Here is a 17,733-nt window from a genome sequence, read left to right as displayed (position 1 = left end):
CTAAGAAAAACAAAAATAGAAAACGAAAATGAAAAACATGTTCATAAGAGTGTTCAATAGCTTCAAAACACATACTGGAAGGTCAATGCTTGGTCGCCATCCTTACCGTTGCTCTCCTTGCCCTCGGCCAGCAGACGCTCCTTCCGGCGCATGCGCCATTTCAGAAGCATGTAAATCAAACCTACGCAAATCAGTGCAATAACCTCTCCTCCCAGAGAAACGGCATTGCCCATGATGTATCTTGGGGCGTCGTATGACGGGTAAATCTGGGACGCGGCCATTCCAGAAGCGTTTGCAAGAGAGATGAGCATGGCGATTGCAACAGAGCGCTTGTAGTCAGGTTGAATGTTGTTCGAAACCCAGCTAGTGGGAGTCAGCATATAAACCTTATTCTTCCTCAAGACGGGAGACTTACGTGACGAGGACAGTGTTGAAAGAGTAAACACCGGCGCCCACAAGAAACATGGCAAAGAACCCAGCGCCTTTATTGCCGGTGCCAACCGCGATGGCATACCCACAGATGACCAACAGGGGCGAGTGTATGAGACAGACTGCGCGGCGGTTCATTCTGTCAGAAACGAAGGTTGTGATTGCGGTTGAGATGGATGCCAGAATATAAACGGGGATACTCAAGTAGTTCGCCTGAAGAGAAGTGTACCTGGAAATCGTCAACGAGCGCTCTACTCTAACACACGTACGTCCTGGAACTTACCCGAGTCCCTTGAGCAGAGTAGGAAGAAACGTGCCGAAACCGAAGAGGGCGATTGAGGAGCAGAATAGTGCCACAGAAGCGAGGTAGACGAAGGGGTCGGTAATGGCCATGACAAGCTGCGGCAAAGAAAACGAGCTCTTCTCCTTGAATGGCTGCCCTCGCTCCTTGATGCGCACCATGACAGCTTTCTCCTCTTCCTTGAGAAACCAGGCTGTCTCTGGTGATTTCGGCAAAGTGATCCAGCAAAGGACACCTATGACCAGCGAAATCACACCCTCTACAATGAACAACCACCTCCAGGCAGACAATCCGTGGCGTTTTCCCATACTCTGCACACCGTACGCGAACAACCCGCCCAGCGCACCAGACAGCGCGATGGTGATGTACAGTACGGCCACGCGCTTACCCTGCGACGCGGGAGGGTAAATTTCCGAGATGACGTAGATCAGGGCTGGGAAGAGGCCGGCTTCGAAGAAGCCAAGGAGGACTCGCAAGGCAATTGCTTCGCCGTAGCTGTTGATGAAACCGGTACCGATGGTGATGGCGCTCCAGCTGGTGATCGCGACGGCAAGAACGCGACCCGGACCCAGCCTCTTGACGGCCATGACCCAAGGCGTCTCGAAGATTACGTAGGAGATGTAGAAGTACATTGAGATGTCGTTGAAGTCGGTGCCTTTCATACCGGTGTCTTCTTCCAAACCAAATACGCGAGCATTTCCTGAGATTTATCAGTGACCATGTCATTGAAAAGACGCCGGTGGAGCTGCAAACCAATGTTTGTTCGGTCAAGATAGGCGAAGAGGCACAGAAGCGCCATCTGCGGCATTACAAACTTGTCGAACTTGGACAATACCGCCCGTTCCTGAGGGTCAACCGCGATCTCCGCAGCATTGATGCTACTACTGTCATTTTGTTGTCGGACCTCTTCGTCCTTGCCCGACAAGTCTTTGTCCGAGTTCGTCATCGTGACGGGTGTGGTACGAGACTCTGAAGTTTGGAGGGATGCGCAAGTTGGCCAAGGTATGCGGCAAGAATCCAGGCCAATGGCAACATTTTCACGAGGTATTGGTTGCTGTATATACTCAATCGATAACTGCAGTTTCTCTTTTCCCGACGTGGTAGATAATGAACCGATGAAGTGGAACCCATTGTAGAGATACGGATCTGGGTCTGATAACCGGCAAAGCTACAATTGGCTATCTTGATGCATTAATCTGGGGATAAGTTAGCCGATAAGTAGAGCTGCCCCCGCATCGTCGGGGGTCAACCGGGGTAAATACCGACGGCGGACCACGGCCGTCGGTGGATAATCACCTCCTAGTTGGGTTTGTCCTATCGCCTGGTGTGGGGCATCCTCAGTTGCCGTTGACTATATGCCGATTAGAGCTGGTATATCACTCCACGTCGTGAAGCCTCATGAATTATTTCGACCACACCATGTTAGATACATCATTTGACTCGATTTGACTCAGTCTCACTTAGCCGACTGCGGACGACAGTAACATTTCGCGGAAGAAACAGCAACAATGGGTTCTCTAGCCACGACGACTCAACTGAAGATCAGCCAAGAGAGCTTGGCGGGACTGCTCCATGAGAGTTGTCAATTCGGCGCCGCACATCGATATGGAGAGTGAGTCTCCTAGATAACCATCCCAAAAACACGCGTCCACAATCTCACAATATCAGAGCATCCATCGATACCGGCATGGCTCGACTTAGCCTGAGTGACGCAGACAAGCAAGTAAGAGATTGGTTCATGCAGCACGCCAAGTCGCTCGGCTGCGAGACCTTCTATGATGAGATGGGCAACTTGTTCGCAATTCGTGCTGGAAAGAACAAGGATGCGCCGCCAATCATGATGGGATCCCATCTTGACACGCAGCCTACTGGAGGTCGCTACGATGGCATATTGGGGGTCATCGCGGGTCTCGAGGTGTTGCGAGTGCTGAGCGAGAATGGCTACGAGACCGAAGGGCCAGTTGGCGTCGTCAATTGGACAAAGTATGTCTACTTCCAGGTAGCATAATCCCCGTTCCCGACCGAGTACTGACCAAACCTAGCGAAGAGGGTGCGCGGTTCCCGAAAATGGCCGTAGCTTCAGGTGTATGGGCTGAAGCCATCCCACTTCAAACAGCCTGGGACCTGAAGGAGGTATCGTCACGGGATGGTCAGCTCAAGTCCATGAAGGAGGAGCTCGACAGAATTGGATACACTGGCGAACGCGCGGCTTCGTATCGCACAAATCCCTTTGCCGCACACTTCGAGCTACACATTGAGCAAGGACCTATTTTGGAAGATGAAAAGGAAAAGATCGGCATCGTTCAGGGTAAGATCTCCAGGCCTGGCGACGACAATAAAAAAAAAGACCTTGGTATTGACCATGAATCCAGGCGTGCAAGCTTTCAAATGGTTCAACATCACAGTCAGGGGTCGTGATAGTCACGCCGGAACAACGCCATTGTACGCGCGCAAGGACCCAGTGCTCTGTGCAAGCAAGCTCATCGTTGCGGCTAACGCCGTCGCTCATGAGCTCAACGGTCTCGCCACGACGGGCATCTTCACTACAGACCCAGGAAGCATCAACACAATGGCGCACACAGTCAAGTTCACCCTCGATGTGCGGCACGTAGAGGACGCAGTATTGGGCGAAATGGTGCGCCGCTGCGAGGAGGAGTTCAAGCGTATCGGCGAGGATGACAGCGGGAAAGGATGCACTGTCGAGTGGGAGCTGCTGGTTGACAGTCCGGCCGTTCGGTTCCACCCGGATTGTATCGCTGCTGTCGAGGCGAGTGCAGCTGATGTGTGCTCTACGCTTCCCGAGGCTGGGGACCGGAAGATGTTCAGGCCGATGATTAGCGGCGCCGGACATGACAGTTGCTACACAAGCCTGCGGGTGCCGACAAGCATGATTTTCACACCGACAAGGGAGGGTATCAGTCACAATCCTACAGAATTCTGCTCATCGGAGGATTGGTACGATTATTCCCATAAACCTGATTGATCGAATGCGGCTGACTTGTGCATAGCGCGATTGGTGCTAATGTGTTACTTGGGGCGGTGCTTCGATATGACAGACTGCGTGCCGGAAAATAAGTGCCACCATAGGCTCCAGGTAATGACCGAATCTTGCGCAGAATACAGTCAGATAAATCTCAATCAAGGGGGACCCCTATATATGTGAACTACTTTCTACAGCATGAGTTACCGTTTAACTACTACTGTTAGGTTTCAGCAGTTCCATTCAACTAGTGTTGGTATCTATGTGTTGAAGTGTGGGCAATGAAGCAAATGGGCCAACTGAATGGATAAATTTCAACACCTAAAAGTGAGAAATCCAATGCCACGTGCACTTAACCCATACGGCCAGGCATTCCAGGCCAAAATAGGGGATAGTTACGTACGCATTTACACACATGAATTAGACAAGGGTTATCGCCGTATTACGCAGTTCAACCGAATCCAGCCATGGGAAGGTATGTGAAAAGTCCAATGACTGCTTGACGCGGTCTGCATCCTTCCACGGTTGAGACAAGCTCACTGGTTAGCCATCCTCTGGCATAAAAATAAGCCTAAGCCCTAAGCGATCTTAGGCCTAGGGCGTGTCTTAAAGTGCCAGGGTGCATGCATAGTACTATGTAGTACCTAGCCATCAAAGTCATGAGCAAATGGGTGCCCATTTGCCCACACTTCAACAATAGCCGCCTAACGCCCAGGTGGGTGAATCGGTCAACTGTTATCCTTGTATACGGGTCGTAGCAATATGTGGGAAGCATCCCGAGTCTTTATGCTCAGAGCATATGATGGTTCGCTGAAGTAACTGATATCTGGTTGTCTAATATACTGTCGTGAAGCTAGAACAGCTTCGTGTGGCTAGTACCAGCGGCGGCTGCCACAGATGTGGCATACTACCCGCCGGTCCATACATAGATTCTTAATAGGACAACTACTTTACTATCGAATGACTAGACGCTGCGGTTCATCACACATACTGTTTCAGCCTTTCTCCTACTGCTAGTTGACACTGATACAATTATTCAAGGGCCATAGGTATTTAACGAGGTGTCTTGGCTTGCCGCGCATGGAATGCACATCAGTGATTGGCAATGTCTCATGCGAATCCAATACGAGGACTTGGCGACTTGATTGTATTTATTACTAGCATGTTCTCCCTCCAAGGGTTTAGTACCCCGCCTGGAACTTGTTGGTTCGAATTCCCGTTCCACTCAGCGTGTGAATCACCACTACTCTGAGTCGCTACGTGCAGCAATCCAGGCAACAATTTGTCGCAAGGCATTGCTCTGCCTCATAACCCACTCCCGCCTCGCTACTTCGACAACATCAAATGCTGTCAGCAATATGGGTTTCGTTGTTGCTGGCTGCTTAGTATCTATCGGCGGTGTGCGGTGCCCAGGGTCTCAGTGGGCTTAGATGGGCTCGATGTACGTTTATACCGTGCTTTCCCATCATTTTGGATGCGCTGGGGTCTCTCAACACACTAACAAGAGGCAAACAGCTTTGGTTCTCGGGTAATATCTATGCATCGACGGCGGCGAGATTCTCCAGCGCATTCAAGGGGAACCTGCGGGAAAGACGAGAAAAGGTCGGTCGCAAATCCCCCCAGAGCAGATTCTCTGAGGCTCATCTCTTTGTCAGTCAACAGCACTTTTTCTATTGATCTCTCAACCAGATGGTCGCCGGACACGGTCAATATGCGCGAGATCCAAAAAGATGTCCCGGTGATTCTGAGACAGGCAATACTTGCGGATAACTCCTCTCAGACTTTCTCCACTTGGGGAGGCTATGTCCGCGGGGACTTGCCGCCGGAACGGGTATTCAAATTCGAAGCCGACGGCAACGGAGGTGGATCCTGGAGCAATGCTACCGAGCCCCAACTCATGCGCTCCCACGGCGGCGCATTTGTGAGTACTCCTGGGTCGGGCTTCTATTTCGGAGGGCTAGAGGAGGATACAGATACTATCAAGAAGGGCGATTACGTGCCAGGCTTCCTCCAGGTCAACTACACCTTCCAGGAGGCTGTCTGGACCCAACGTCCCAACGCGCCTTACTCTCAGCTCGGCAGTATCAACGGTGGTAGCGCCCATCATGTCCCTGCATTCAGACTTAACGGGTTGGTCGTAATCTTGGGCGGAATCGAGCTCGGAAACTGGGAGCATGAGGATCGTAGCATGGACACAATCTGGTTCATGGACCCTGCGGCGCCGGACCAGTGGCACTCCCAGAAGACACCCGCTCCTTTTCCACGTCCGCGGAGGTGGCAATGCGTGGTTGGAGCGCAAAGGCGCAACAACACGTATGAGATGTATGCCCACGATATATGCGCGCCAATTGACGTGACGAGAGAAAACGCACTAACGAGAACTGTAGTTTCATATTCGGCGGTAACAACGATGTGGTGCTGGATGAAGTCTGGGTCTTGAGCCTCCCGGGCTTCTTCTGGACGAAATACGATGGCAAAATACCGTGCAGCTTTATGTCCGGTGTCGTTGCCGGCCAATGCCAAATGATTGTGGTCGGAGGTTTGAAAAGCAAAGGCAATGCAGCGGGGTCCTCGCTTCCTCAAGGACTCGGGATTTTCAATCTCACAACATTGGAATGGAAAGGCGACTTCGACCCGGGGGCTGCCGCTTACGACTCACCAGATTCCGTCAAGTCATGGTACAACGATGGGCAAGTTCCCGCCTGCTGCTCGCAGCCCCCCACTAGCACACCCTACGAACAGAAAACCAGAAACCTTGCGCACGTCAAGTACCACCCCGGTGTGGAAGAGTTTCTGAATCTGCCTCACAGCCCCGCCGACAACTCATTAAGCCCTGGTGAGATGGGCGGCGCAGTTGGAGGGGGCGTCTTGGGGGCTGTGTTGATCGGGGTGGCCGTCTTCCTGTTACTTCGGCGGCGGAAGAAGAAGCAGGTCCGGAGGAGCGGGACTGAAACCGGATACTCAGCTCTCAAGCCGTCGGGCTCCTCGTGGCCGCCGACGTCGACAACCCCTAAGCGCTTCGAACTGCCCGAAGGGCATGGGACCTCTGAGGTCGGCGGACGCCTCCCTTCTTATGCCACCGTAGAATGGCAAGCATACTAGGCACCCGTCGAGCTCGATGCACAGCATCCACATTCACGCGCTGTATAGCCCATTGTCCTCATGCCGCCTTAAGGCGGCGGGTGATACGACCGCACCTGAGCAACATAGTGGCATCGGGGCGGTCAACACATAAATCTCCTTGGCTTGAGTTTCACACACATACGGACGGGTGCTGAAACTCGGACCTAATACATACGAATTGCGATCACTTATGCCTTGAAGTTTTCGTCGTGTTTCGTCTTGCGAGCAGAAAAGTACTTTTTCACTCGAACCATAGGACGGGGAACACATTAACACACGTACAAACCGACTCAGCCCTACCGCTGCTACGGCGGACGTCGTTTGACACCGGGGTAACTCCGGAGGTGTCAACCACACCAAATATATGCTTCAAGCTTCACTGGTGAAAAGACGAGCCTTACTGTTGGCTCATCCCGGAAACCTTGCCATTCTACTAGGCATCTCTCCCTGTCGACAGCTCCCAATAACTGGGAGCTGCTGCGGCGAAGCCACGGCTGGTAGATCCGCGTTCCTGATACCTACACCTCGTCATGAGACGCAGATTAAGAAAAGGGGGCAAATCTCTTTTTTCTCTCTCTTTTTTTTATTAAAAAAAAAAGAAGCAATATGAGCATACGTGTCTGAGCGGCAAGACACAACCGGGAGATGACTGCAAGATGAGAGACACTTCCCCCTCCCTTCCCGTCTCCCCCTGTCTTGCTTGCACCATCTAAAACCTACAATCGGCTCTCTAGGCGTGCATCGGATCCGCGTCGAAACTGACGTCGGCCGTTGATCACTCTCTCTCCGTGACTTCACCATGATATCACCCGCTCGTCCGCCCACGCCCACTCGCGCGGAACTTGTCCTCAACAATATTGACTTTTCTTTCTTTTCGGACGTTGAAGAAGACAAGCAACTTGGAAATGGAAAAGGTACAGCACCAGGTCAAAAGTCTGACAACAGCAATAAGGATGGCCCAATAAACAGCAACCGTAGGGTGGTGAGACACACGTCCTTTGGCGGCGCACTGTGAAGTGACCCCAAGCTGATGGGCCCCCTTTGTGACTCCCAATTGGGTAGTTCTTATTGCTGTTGCCAGACCTTTGACCCAGTACTGTAGGAAGGGGGATGGATCTCATCCACAAACGGGGACGGTAACCGAGACGACGTTCTTCTTCGTCGTTGGGCCCCCGGAATCCTCGTCCCGAATGGAATTTGTCGATGTTGCCTCCTTCTAGACCTAGACAAGCTATATCGAGGGAAGGGGAAGGTGCTGACAGGCCACGCAGTGTAACTGAACATCCTCTGGCCAACGGAGCAGTTAAGGAGGCAGGATGACCACCACGGACTAACATAGATGAGCGTCAGAAGAGCCTTATCTTGGCAAATATGACAACGGATACTCGGCCAACCCAATTATGGAAATACGTGACCCTAACCCTCACCATATGGATGAGGCAGCTCGACAGTAATCGTCCAAGAGCGTGTTGGAAACAAAACAGACCCAGTAGCTACTTAGCATGATGCTGACCTAGACCTGCATCCAACATTCGTCTCCCACACCACCGAGCTTTCGTGCCCAGGAGACAGAAAAGCATCCTATCAAGATCAGGCGCGATTGAAGTCCCCAGTTTCCCGTCATCCAATGTTAGATAGCTAGGCGGGAAAAAGACAACGTCATTTCGGTTTACGGGAGTCTGCCGCAGAACACCACACCACGCCTTCCACAGCCCCCCCGGCTGGTGTACCCGAGAGAAAACCTGTTCGAGGAGAAACCCGGCCTTCTCCCAGTGTTGGAAACAACCTTCCCTCCTTTTTATTCCTCACCTTTTGGAACTGTTAGTTCCTAAGCGTGCAAAACACCAATTCAACTAACAGACACATTACTCGCGCAACACTACCCCCCTTACTCTAATGCCGGCCCAAGGGCCGGCGACACCCGCGCCACGCCGGCCAGGCCTCCGGCCGCCGGCGCGCGCGGTCACTCTCGACTCCAGCCCCTCTAAGGTCACAGAAGGTTCCCCAATGAAGCGCAAGAGAGTCGAGTTCTCTTCACCAACTGCTATCACCATCACATCGTCACCACCAGACGCCACTCTCTCCCAGCTCTCAGCCAGTCTTAGAGCTAAGCTTGGGATTAACGCGTCTATGCACAGACCAACAACAAACACGAGTCAGGGGAGCGATACCCCTAAGGACACTCTTAGCGAGATTACCAACCTCAACGACAGTTTTACATACGTGGGGAACACCCTCATTAAATCCCTACAGCAGTCCCTGCGACAGATACGAAAAGAGGGCAGACACGATCAAGCAGTCACCTACTACGCCAACCTACTCATCAGCGCGCTCAGTAATGGAACCCCCTACCAGCGACACACCCCGCAACAACAACAGCAAGCCCAGACAAGCAACAAGATCAAGGGCTGGTCTTGCCCCCAGGAGGGGACTCCAGCTCAAGGACCAACAAAGGGACAAGGCACTCAGAGACCTACAGGAGGCAAGGAGAACGTACGAATCCGATCTTAACAACACGATACAACAACAGATAGACGACTCTTCATCCGTATCCCAAACGCCAAAGTCCCTACTTCCACTATCCACCGAGACATTGTTAAGATCTGCAAGATCCAAGACACAGATGTTGAAAAGACGACTAGGGTACCAACCGGTTATGCCATTACCCCAGCAAGCGAAAGAATCCGACAGACCATACTTGATTGCCACACTTAGCTATCTGAACAGCTTGGCGTAACTAATATTGACGGCAAACAATCCTGGACCTTCTACAGAGTCAGGGGAGTCCCAGGACACACTTATGACTACCAGGGCAACAGAATCACTATAACAGACGACATCATGAAGTCAGAAATCTTCACTACAACAAGACTTAACCCTAAACGACACTATGTTATAAAACGATTAGCAGAGGGCGAAGACAAGACCTAGATTATCGCCCTAGAGACACCTGTGAAGCTATTCCGCCTCTTTGACAGCATGTTATCCTAACAACTCCACGACAGATACCGGCCAGTATAATGCACTAAATGCTATGACTGGCACGCGAACCGTCCATGCCACAGACCAGGGGTCTGCTAAAACTGCGGGACACGGAAAGACGAACATAACGACCAGCCTTGTAAACAACAGAAACAGTGCACAAACTGCAAGGGCCCCTACGAGAGCAGCCACGAGGGCTGCCCACTACAGCCTAGAAAGAACAGCAACGGGTTGATCGAGAGGCCCACAAAGACACAACGACAGAACATCAGACAGAAGGGAATAGCCCTCTACAACAAGGCACAAAACACACCACCAAGATCGCCAGGGACAGACGTAGACGACACACTAAGCCCTAGCAGACAAATTACAGATAAAACCCTATACATATAGGAACACAGCGTCTTTAAGATAGCAATTAACATAGAGGTCTCCAAAGGAGGCACTACCCCCGCGCCCGAGCTGGGGACACCAATCCCAGCCTCTTCCCCTCTATAAAAGAACAACTAAAGATCTTCTAGGCCAACACACACAAGTGCGGACCAACACACGACATCGCGCTACACTATAGCGACTATAAGGGGGCTAACATTATTATGATTTAGGAACTATTCTGCAGCACAAACAGAACCCTAAACGTAACCAAGACACACCTAAACTACCAACTATACGCCCTAGTGACCAGCTGGACAGACACTAGCACCCGCCCTAGGGTGCTTACATACGTTAGAACAACACATTAGATTAATAACACCTACTATATTAACTAGCTACTGTTAAGGGACATCCTTGGGGTTATTGTCTAACAGACGATACTACTGAACGTGTACTGGCAACTGGGGACAACAACTGTCCTAGACTTACTAGAGTCTTAGAACCCCCTAAGGAGGACACTAGTAGCAGGAGACTTTAACGCAAAACACTATATGTGGCAACCTAGAGTCACGCCAGACTTCGGGGGAAACAGGATCGCTGCTTAGGCGGACACCCAACAGATGGCCCTTGTTAGCCTACCAGGAGTCCCTACATACAATAGAGGAAACACACTGGATCTAGTCTTCTTAAACATCCCCTGGGCCATAACCTAGGTGGTAGAACACCTTTACACGGGCTTAGACTACTTGACACTACTAACACTTCTGCCCCTAATCACTACGGCAACAACTAAAACACAAGCTAAAATTACAGTTAGCACGCTAGAACAAATTGCAGCGTTTACAAACGAGGTCGCTGAGAGCCTCTGGCTTCTGCCAGAGGAAACAGACACCCCACAGGCCCTGGACAAGGCTGCTGCGACACTTATCGGATTACTACAGAGAGCAGCAGCCATAGTGGGGAAGACATATCTAAGGGTAAAAGCGACAGCGTGGTGGACTACAGACTGCTCTAAGGCGAGGGCAGAATACCGCGCCGCCCGACGGCGAGGCGAAGAAGAGGAGAGAATGGCAGCTAAGGCCTTCCGGAAGGAAGTAAGGCTAGCCAAGGCAAGATACTGGACAGACCAGATCGACAAGATGGACACAGACAAGGAGATGTACCGAGTCATGGGATGGCATAAGCCCTCCAGCCAGCTCAGGGCACCCCCTCTACAGGACGGTGAAAACATAGTCACCGCACCCATTGAGAAGGCTAACGTCTTACGGAAACGACTACTGGAGAGATTTAACGCCGACACAGACATCGATCTATACACGCTAGTGGTCCCTAGACGGAGGATAAAAAGGTCTGACTCTATCCCCCTAGAGGAAGTGGAATCAGTACTGCTTGGAGCCGGAAATACTACCCTGGGGGTAGACGGGATAACGATGACCCTCCTCTGGGCCGCCTGGCTACAGATACAGGGGTATACACACAGACTCTTTGCTGTATGCCTAACGTAGGGGCACTACCTACTGCTATTTAGGGACGCTGAGACCGTGATGATCCTAAAGCCAAACAAGGACATTAGCCTTCCTGGCGGCTGGCGACCTATATCGCTGTTATTGACTATTGGGAAGGGCCTTGAAAGGCTGGTGGCCAGAAGGATGGCGCAGAAGATTGTCAAATACAACATACTACACCCCCAGGTAGCAGGAGCACTACCAGGACGCTCAGCCACGGACATAGTAGCCGCGCTTACACACGACGTCAAAACAGCACTGGACTAAAGAAAGCACTGCACCATAGTGACAATGGATATAAAAGGGGCCTTCGACACAGTCAACAGTGGCCGCCTGGTCAGGATACTGCGGGAGCAGGGCTGGCCACATAACCTGATCCAATAGGTACACACATTCACAACTGGGCGACGGACACGAGTACGATTTAAGGGAAGCACTACCCCGCTTAAACAACTCCACTGTGGCCTCCCACAGGGGTCACCGGCTTCACTAGTGCTCTACCTCTGTTATATTAAGCTTTTGCACAGATTCAGGCCAGCCTGGACAAGATTCGGATACGCTGACGACTGTGCAATTCTCTGCGCGGGAGCTTCAGAACAGGACAGTAGGGACCAGGCCTAACGGATCCTAGATGAGACAACAGACTGGGGACACTAGAACGGAATACTCTTTGACACGGGGAAAACAGAAGTACTACACTTCTCTAGGGCCCGGACTACAGACAACCTTACCATACTACACGATAGGGAAGAGATCACCCCGGGGAAGACCATGAGATGGCTGGGCGTACATCTTGACCGCACGCTCAGTTTCAAGACACACATCGAAAAGCGCACGGCTACTGCGCGCGCAATGGCCGGGCATATCCAGGGACTAAACAGAGTATACCAAGGTGCCCCCCTAACACTCATGCAAAAGGCTATTCACACAATTGTTATCCCTAAAGCGCTGTACGGCTCTAAGGTGTAGTACCTAGGTAGGGATAGGCCTGGCCTAAAGATAAGAAAAGGGGAGCACCTAAGGGTACATCACGGCCTCTCACAACATATTAACAAAATACAGGCGGCGCTAAACAGAGCCCTCAGGAGCTGTCTACCTGCGTAGAAAACCACCCCGTCCCCCGTAATAATGCAAGAAACCAGCACCCCGCCAGCCCCTATACTTCTGGACATAACGCGACAGCAATACAGCCTAAGGCTTAGCCGACTTAACACAGCCCATCCCCTAGTACAGAGGATCTCAGGAGCCAGACAAACTAACCAGAAAGGCGGCCTAGTCAGGCCTACAACACTAGTAGAGGCAGTAAGGGCGACCCTAACCTTCCTACGCCTAGAACTTTAGTTTAGAAGCTACAGGCGTATATTAACGTACCAGGCAATAGACGCTACAGATAAGATACAGGCAGCATAGGAACATAAGGCGTAGTTTATCGCCCTCCCGCACGACCACATTACAGCCTACATAGATAGCTCCTAAAAGAAGGAAGACAAGACAGGATATAGCTACGCAGTATTCTGGGGTTAGACACTAGTCCACTAAGGGCAAAGGAGGCTACCTAACGCCAAAGTATATGACGCTAAGGCAGAGGGAGCACGCGTAGGGCTGCACGCTGCTCTAGAACACGCGTAACAACACGGGGCCAGTAGGATCATAATATGTCTTAATAATTTAGCGGTAATCTACGGCCTTAACAGCACACCAGCGGTCTCATCACAAGAAGCCTTCTAAGACTCCCTTAACACAATTAACAGATACAGGATACCAGTTAACATAAGATAGGTCCCTAGACACAGAGGGATAGCTAGTAACGACCTAGCAGACAAGCTAGCAAAGGAAGGGGCCAAGATAAGGCCGGCCGACCTACAGGCACGTGCACCGACATACTCTACAGTAAAACGACAAGTAAAACGACAACAAAGAGGCGCTTTTAGGCAGTAGTGGGACAACAACCAACCAGATAGATACCAGCGGCTGAAACTCACGGCGTGCCTAAAGCCTACTTCAGAAATCAAAAACCTTACGAGGACCGAACTCTACTGGCTGGTTGCCGTAAGGTCAGGCTACAGAGATTTCGCACAATATTACAACAGATTTAACTATCCTGACGCTAACAAGAGGTGCTCATGCAGGAGGCTTAAGGCCCCCTTACACCCCTTCTGCTGCCGCAGGATCAAGAAACAACCCCTTAACGAGGACACAGTCAGACAACGCTTCTTCGAGATAATTAGGGACAACTTCTGGTACTATATACAGTACCTCCAAGACAACGACTTCTACTCCACAATATGCCTACAATAGGCAGAAAATATGTATCTAGCTTGTTACCTAGTAACCCTATTGTGGCTAAAGGTCTCCCCTGCGTGACCTCTAGACGCATAGCACAAGGCCGAAGCCGAGCGCTAGTGCGGGCGTTTATTGGATGGAAGCGACGGACCACAGGGCGCTAAGCTCTGTTATGGATTATCTTTGATCTAGCACCTCTGTTTATGATACCCCCTAGCCTACAGGGCTAGACGGCAGTGTTAAGTGCAGATGGAGGACACTACAAAGTCCCCCTCTTCTCTCCTTTCTCCCCCCCCCCCTCCACCTCTTTTACCCACCTCTCACCCCTCTATAACAACTCAACACCGGCACTGTAGATATGTACACAGAGTAGGAAACCCGGCACAGAAGTACCAGCTCAGAACATGGATGTGCGAGTAGCACTGTACGACAAGGTACACAAAAACCCCCCCCTTCTCACCAGTGACAATGGTCACAGGGAAGATGGGGAGGGGCGCAGATTGTGTAAAGGCGTCTGGCAGCTGAGGAGCCCATAGGCACCTGACAGCAACGACCACTCTTAAAGTTGACATCCTAGACATGGTTGGCCTGAGACATATAATGGACGGATGGACAGTTGGATTTGACGGTTTGGCTGGACACACCACGTTGTATATAGTTCAGAGCTCGCTGCCCTAGGCGCCCTTTGTCCTTTTCAGGAACGTACCAGGCGTTAAATACTACAACAACAACAACAACAACAACCCAGTGTTGGAAAAGGGTTTGGTTTCAGGTACCTAACCCAGAGGTGGGCAAAGGCTAATCTGTGGAGCAGCTTCTGGTTGTGATTGCGGCCCAATGATACCCCAATCTTCAACGGCTTACAGATGATTCGGGCAACCAAAACCAACCCCATGGCAGCAGAAAACAGCGTTGTGGGGGGGGGGGAATACGACCCCTTGGTTTTCTAGTCTGGCCTCTTGCGTGTTTGGCCAGCCCATTTGAAAGCCCAAGGTGGGGAATCTTGGAAGGTGATCCAAGGCATGGCCCATCTTGCCGCCGACCTTTTGCTCGAAACAACGGCGCAATGCCGTTGCGAATAATATCTATATCACAGGGCCCCCATGGCGCGAAGCCAAGCCCGTCCATCGGGCTCTGGCTGTTATCAAGCAGTGGTTTTCGATCCGGATTGCCGGCAGGAAGGGGTTTGCGGGGGGGGATCAAGATTTGGGGAGGGGACAAGGGCATAAATGACTTCATTGTGGAGGCCTTCGCAAAAACGTGGAACCGGCGTGACGGCCTGGGCTAATGTTAAACTTGCTCCCGCGATGGTCAGGCAAAACTTGTAGCATTGTGTGCCTGTGCGGCGACCTTACGGGGGGAACCAATCGTCCACGGCTAGGCGTCTCAGTCTTTGCCAGGGAAAGCTGCATGAAAACATGCTTGCAAGGGATTCGAAATCAGGGTAAGAAGGCCGCCGAAGGGGGGGCGATCCCAAGACGTCAGGATAGACTAAGCCGCACATCCAGACACGCCGAGCCACCAAGGACGTACGTAGCCTCGCTTGTTTGATGTTGTCAACCGGCACAAAACGGGCAGGCATCCGAGACAGCAACGGCCAAGTCATGATGACAATGCGGGTGTCGATTTGTGCAGGCCTCTCCCCCTTATGTCACCTTCACACACCGTGGAAGCCCTCGTGGGAAGACATGCAGGCCTGTCCAACGGTGGGATGACGTCAAGGTGTGTTCTGTATCGCGCTGGCACCAGCACGGGATCCTCTCCCGATTCAGCACGGGCGCGCGCACGCTCTCATGGTGGCTGGATGAAATTTCAAGCAGCCGTCCCAGCGGGAGGAAGATCGGCATGGGAATTGAGTGTGGAGTGCCGACGATGAGGCGCGCTTGATGTCGTTGATGGTGGCAGGTATGTGGATGACGGCCGAACCTAGGGAGGAGCAGGGCTACGGATTCGGGTGAAGTCATCCGACGCTGGGTTTGTCGAGCGCGCTAGATGAGCTGAAAAACAGGCGAATACTGGTTGTATAGTATTGTTAGGCATGCCGGCCGGCACCGCCAACGTTATGTAGGTCGGTGATGCAATGTCCCAGTGCGTGTAAGTCGACGCTCTTCTGCTCCCTGGATAACCCTCATTCGCCACACGCATCAGCCAACCAAGACGAGTCAAGACTGGGTCTAGGCCGGTGGGAATCGCGGGGTGGCTGACTGGATGGAATGCTCAAAATGCTTGTTGTCTCGAATTCTTGGCCAGGGCTCGCAGTAGGACAGGATTCGACATTTAGGTAGACAAGCGAGACCGAAGAGTGGCTGGTGACGCCCACGAGGCAGTGAAGAGGGTTGGGTGTGGCTGGTGCTGCAGGAAGGCCCTGATGACGCTCACCTAGATAGGCAGGTACGGATACCTACCCACCTAGTAACTTGGTGTGATTGATAATTGTACCGTGACGCCACATGGAATGGCGGAACAAGGTGGCTCGTGCGCGGGCGGTGGTCTGGACCAGTCCATGAGGCACTCTTAGCCTTATTCTTTTTACCTATTTTATTTTTTCGGCTGCGTGAGGAATTCAAAAACGTAAATGGAATGTCTAGGATGTTGTGACAAGTGCGTCGATCTCGCAGTAGAGGGAGGCTCGTCGACAACGTTGTGCTCTTTCTCTGCTGCACGGTAGAATGTCCGCCGATCAGAGACGAAGGATCGGTTACTACTTACTGTGCGTGCCGTTGCGAAGGCCGGCTCGAGTTGATGAGGGACGAGGTATGAGATCATTGCTGATGAGGGAGCAAGGCTTGCGCGCATGCGCATGCAGGCAAGCAGGCAGAGGAAACGGGGACCAAACGGCCAATAGCTCAATCCCGGACTCGGCCGGCCCCCCGCGTCGCGTGGATGATGAGCCAGAGGCAAGGACTGGACTGGTTGGTGAAAGACTGGCTGCACTCTGGCAAACACAAATCGAGATGTGTCCGTTTGTCGTCAGCGAAATGATGATGAGCGAAGATGAGCAAGCCACAGAAGCCACTCATCATCTTAAACCACCTATTTGTTTGTACCATACGGTCATACGGTTACATGTACGGATAGACCTGCGGCTTGCTGCGGGGTGTGCTTCGGTAGGTGCTAGAGCGAAGCGAAGAAATCAGGTATGATTGGTCAAGGCGGACGGAGCAATGCTACTTGTAGTATGGAGCAGTGGACGTGCATCGTGACGCGGGTAGATGCGAGGCGGATACGACGGGAATCAGCACTTCCACGGCGGCGAACCAGGGCCGGTACAATAATAGTAGTACGATGTACTCCGTAGGTAATGATTGATACACTCTACTCTGTATCCGTAGTGTATGGAGTAAAGAGTGCGCGGAAACACCAGGGCAGTGACAGACAGACCAACAGCGGCAGCGACTAAAGGCGGATTACGAGGAAAAGAGACGATCAAAGAGGAAAGGGGACCCCGGCAGAGTCACATTTTGGCGACTGAGAAACGAACGAGGGTCCGTGGGGCTCCCGGCACGTGCCTTACTCGGGCTGAGTAATGAATCATGGGTCTGCACGCACCATTTCCGAGCTTTGGCCTCAGGCACATGTGGTAAGGTCCTCCGATGGGGCCCTTCCCTTCCCTCTCCCTGGTGCCTCCCTCCACTTTGGACGGCGCACTTGCTTCCCATGATAAAAATCCCTGCCAGGAATGGCGGGTATGACGATGAGGTAGACGTCATAACGGGGGCCCCGCCATCCAAACGAGTGGAACGCGCCATTGATCC

The 17,733-nt window shown here is 52.1% G+C and overlaps 5 protein-coding genes across 5 annotated transcripts; 4 read left to right on the top strand and 1 right to left on the bottom strand.

Annotated features, from left to right (window-relative positions):
- Window positions 1–62: 62 nt before the first annotated feature.
- On the bottom strand, window positions 63–1,676 carry GLRG_00809 (major facilitator superfamily transporter; the record flags this gene model as incomplete). The annotated part of the gene is made up of 4 exons (XM_008091494.1): window positions 63–363; window positions 416–658; window positions 713–1,430; window positions 1,484–1,676. 4 exons carry the CDS (start codon window positions 1,674–1,676, stop codon window positions 63–65), a joined length of 1,455 nt encoding a protein of 484 aa, XP_008089685.1.
- A 562-nt stretch (window positions 1,677–2,238) lies between these two features.
- GLRG_00808 (hydantoinase/carbamoylase family amidase) lies at window positions 2,239–3,805 on the top strand (the record flags this gene model as incomplete). The annotated part of the gene is made up of 5 exons (XM_008091493.1): window positions 2,239–2,342; window positions 2,399–2,713; window positions 2,773–3,038; window positions 3,103–3,685; window positions 3,739–3,805. The coding sequence occupies 5 exons, from the start codon at window positions 2,239–2,241 to the stop codon at window positions 3,803–3,805; spliced, it is 1,335 nt and encodes a 444-aa protein (XP_008089684.1).
- Window positions 3,806–5,421: 1,616 nt separating this feature from the next.
- GLRG_00807 (kelch repeat protein) lies at window positions 5,422–6,812 on the top strand (the record flags this gene model as incomplete). Its single annotated transcript, XM_008091492.1, has 2 exons — window positions 5,422–6,032; window positions 6,098–6,812. The coding sequence occupies 2 exons, from the start codon at window positions 5,422–5,424 to the stop codon at window positions 6,810–6,812; spliced, it is 1,326 nt and encodes a 441-aa protein (XP_008089683.1).
- A 2,028-nt stretch (window positions 6,813–8,840) lies between these two features.
- GLRG_00806 (uncharacterized protein) lies at window positions 8,841–9,344 on the top strand (the record flags this gene model as incomplete). Its single annotated transcript, XM_008091491.1, has 1 exon — window positions 8,841–9,344. The coding sequence occupies one exon, from the start codon at window positions 8,841–8,843 to the stop codon at window positions 9,342–9,344; it is 504 nt and encodes a 167-aa protein (XP_008089682.1).
- A 1,913-nt stretch (window positions 9,345–11,257) lies between these two features.
- Window positions 11,258–11,962, top strand: GLRG_00805 (reverse transcriptase; the record flags this gene model as incomplete). Its single annotated transcript, XM_008091490.1, has 2 exons — window positions 11,258–11,658; window positions 11,719–11,962. 2 exons carry the CDS (start codon window positions 11,258–11,260, stop codon window positions 11,960–11,962), a joined length of 645 nt encoding a protein of 214 aa, XP_008089681.1.
- Window positions 11,963–17,733: the final 5,771 nt, after the last annotated feature.

This window comes from Colletotrichum graminicola (genome assembly GCF_000149035.1).
Source record: "Colletotrichum graminicola M1.001 genomic scaffold supercont1.2, whole genome shotgun sequence".
Classification (NCBI taxonomy): domain Eukaryota; kingdom Fungi; phylum Ascomycota; class Sordariomycetes; order Glomerellales; family Glomerellaceae; genus Colletotrichum; species Colletotrichum graminicola.
The sequence above is the reverse complement of the archived record's forward strand: the minus strand, read 5'-3'. Positions and strand labels throughout refer to the sequence as shown.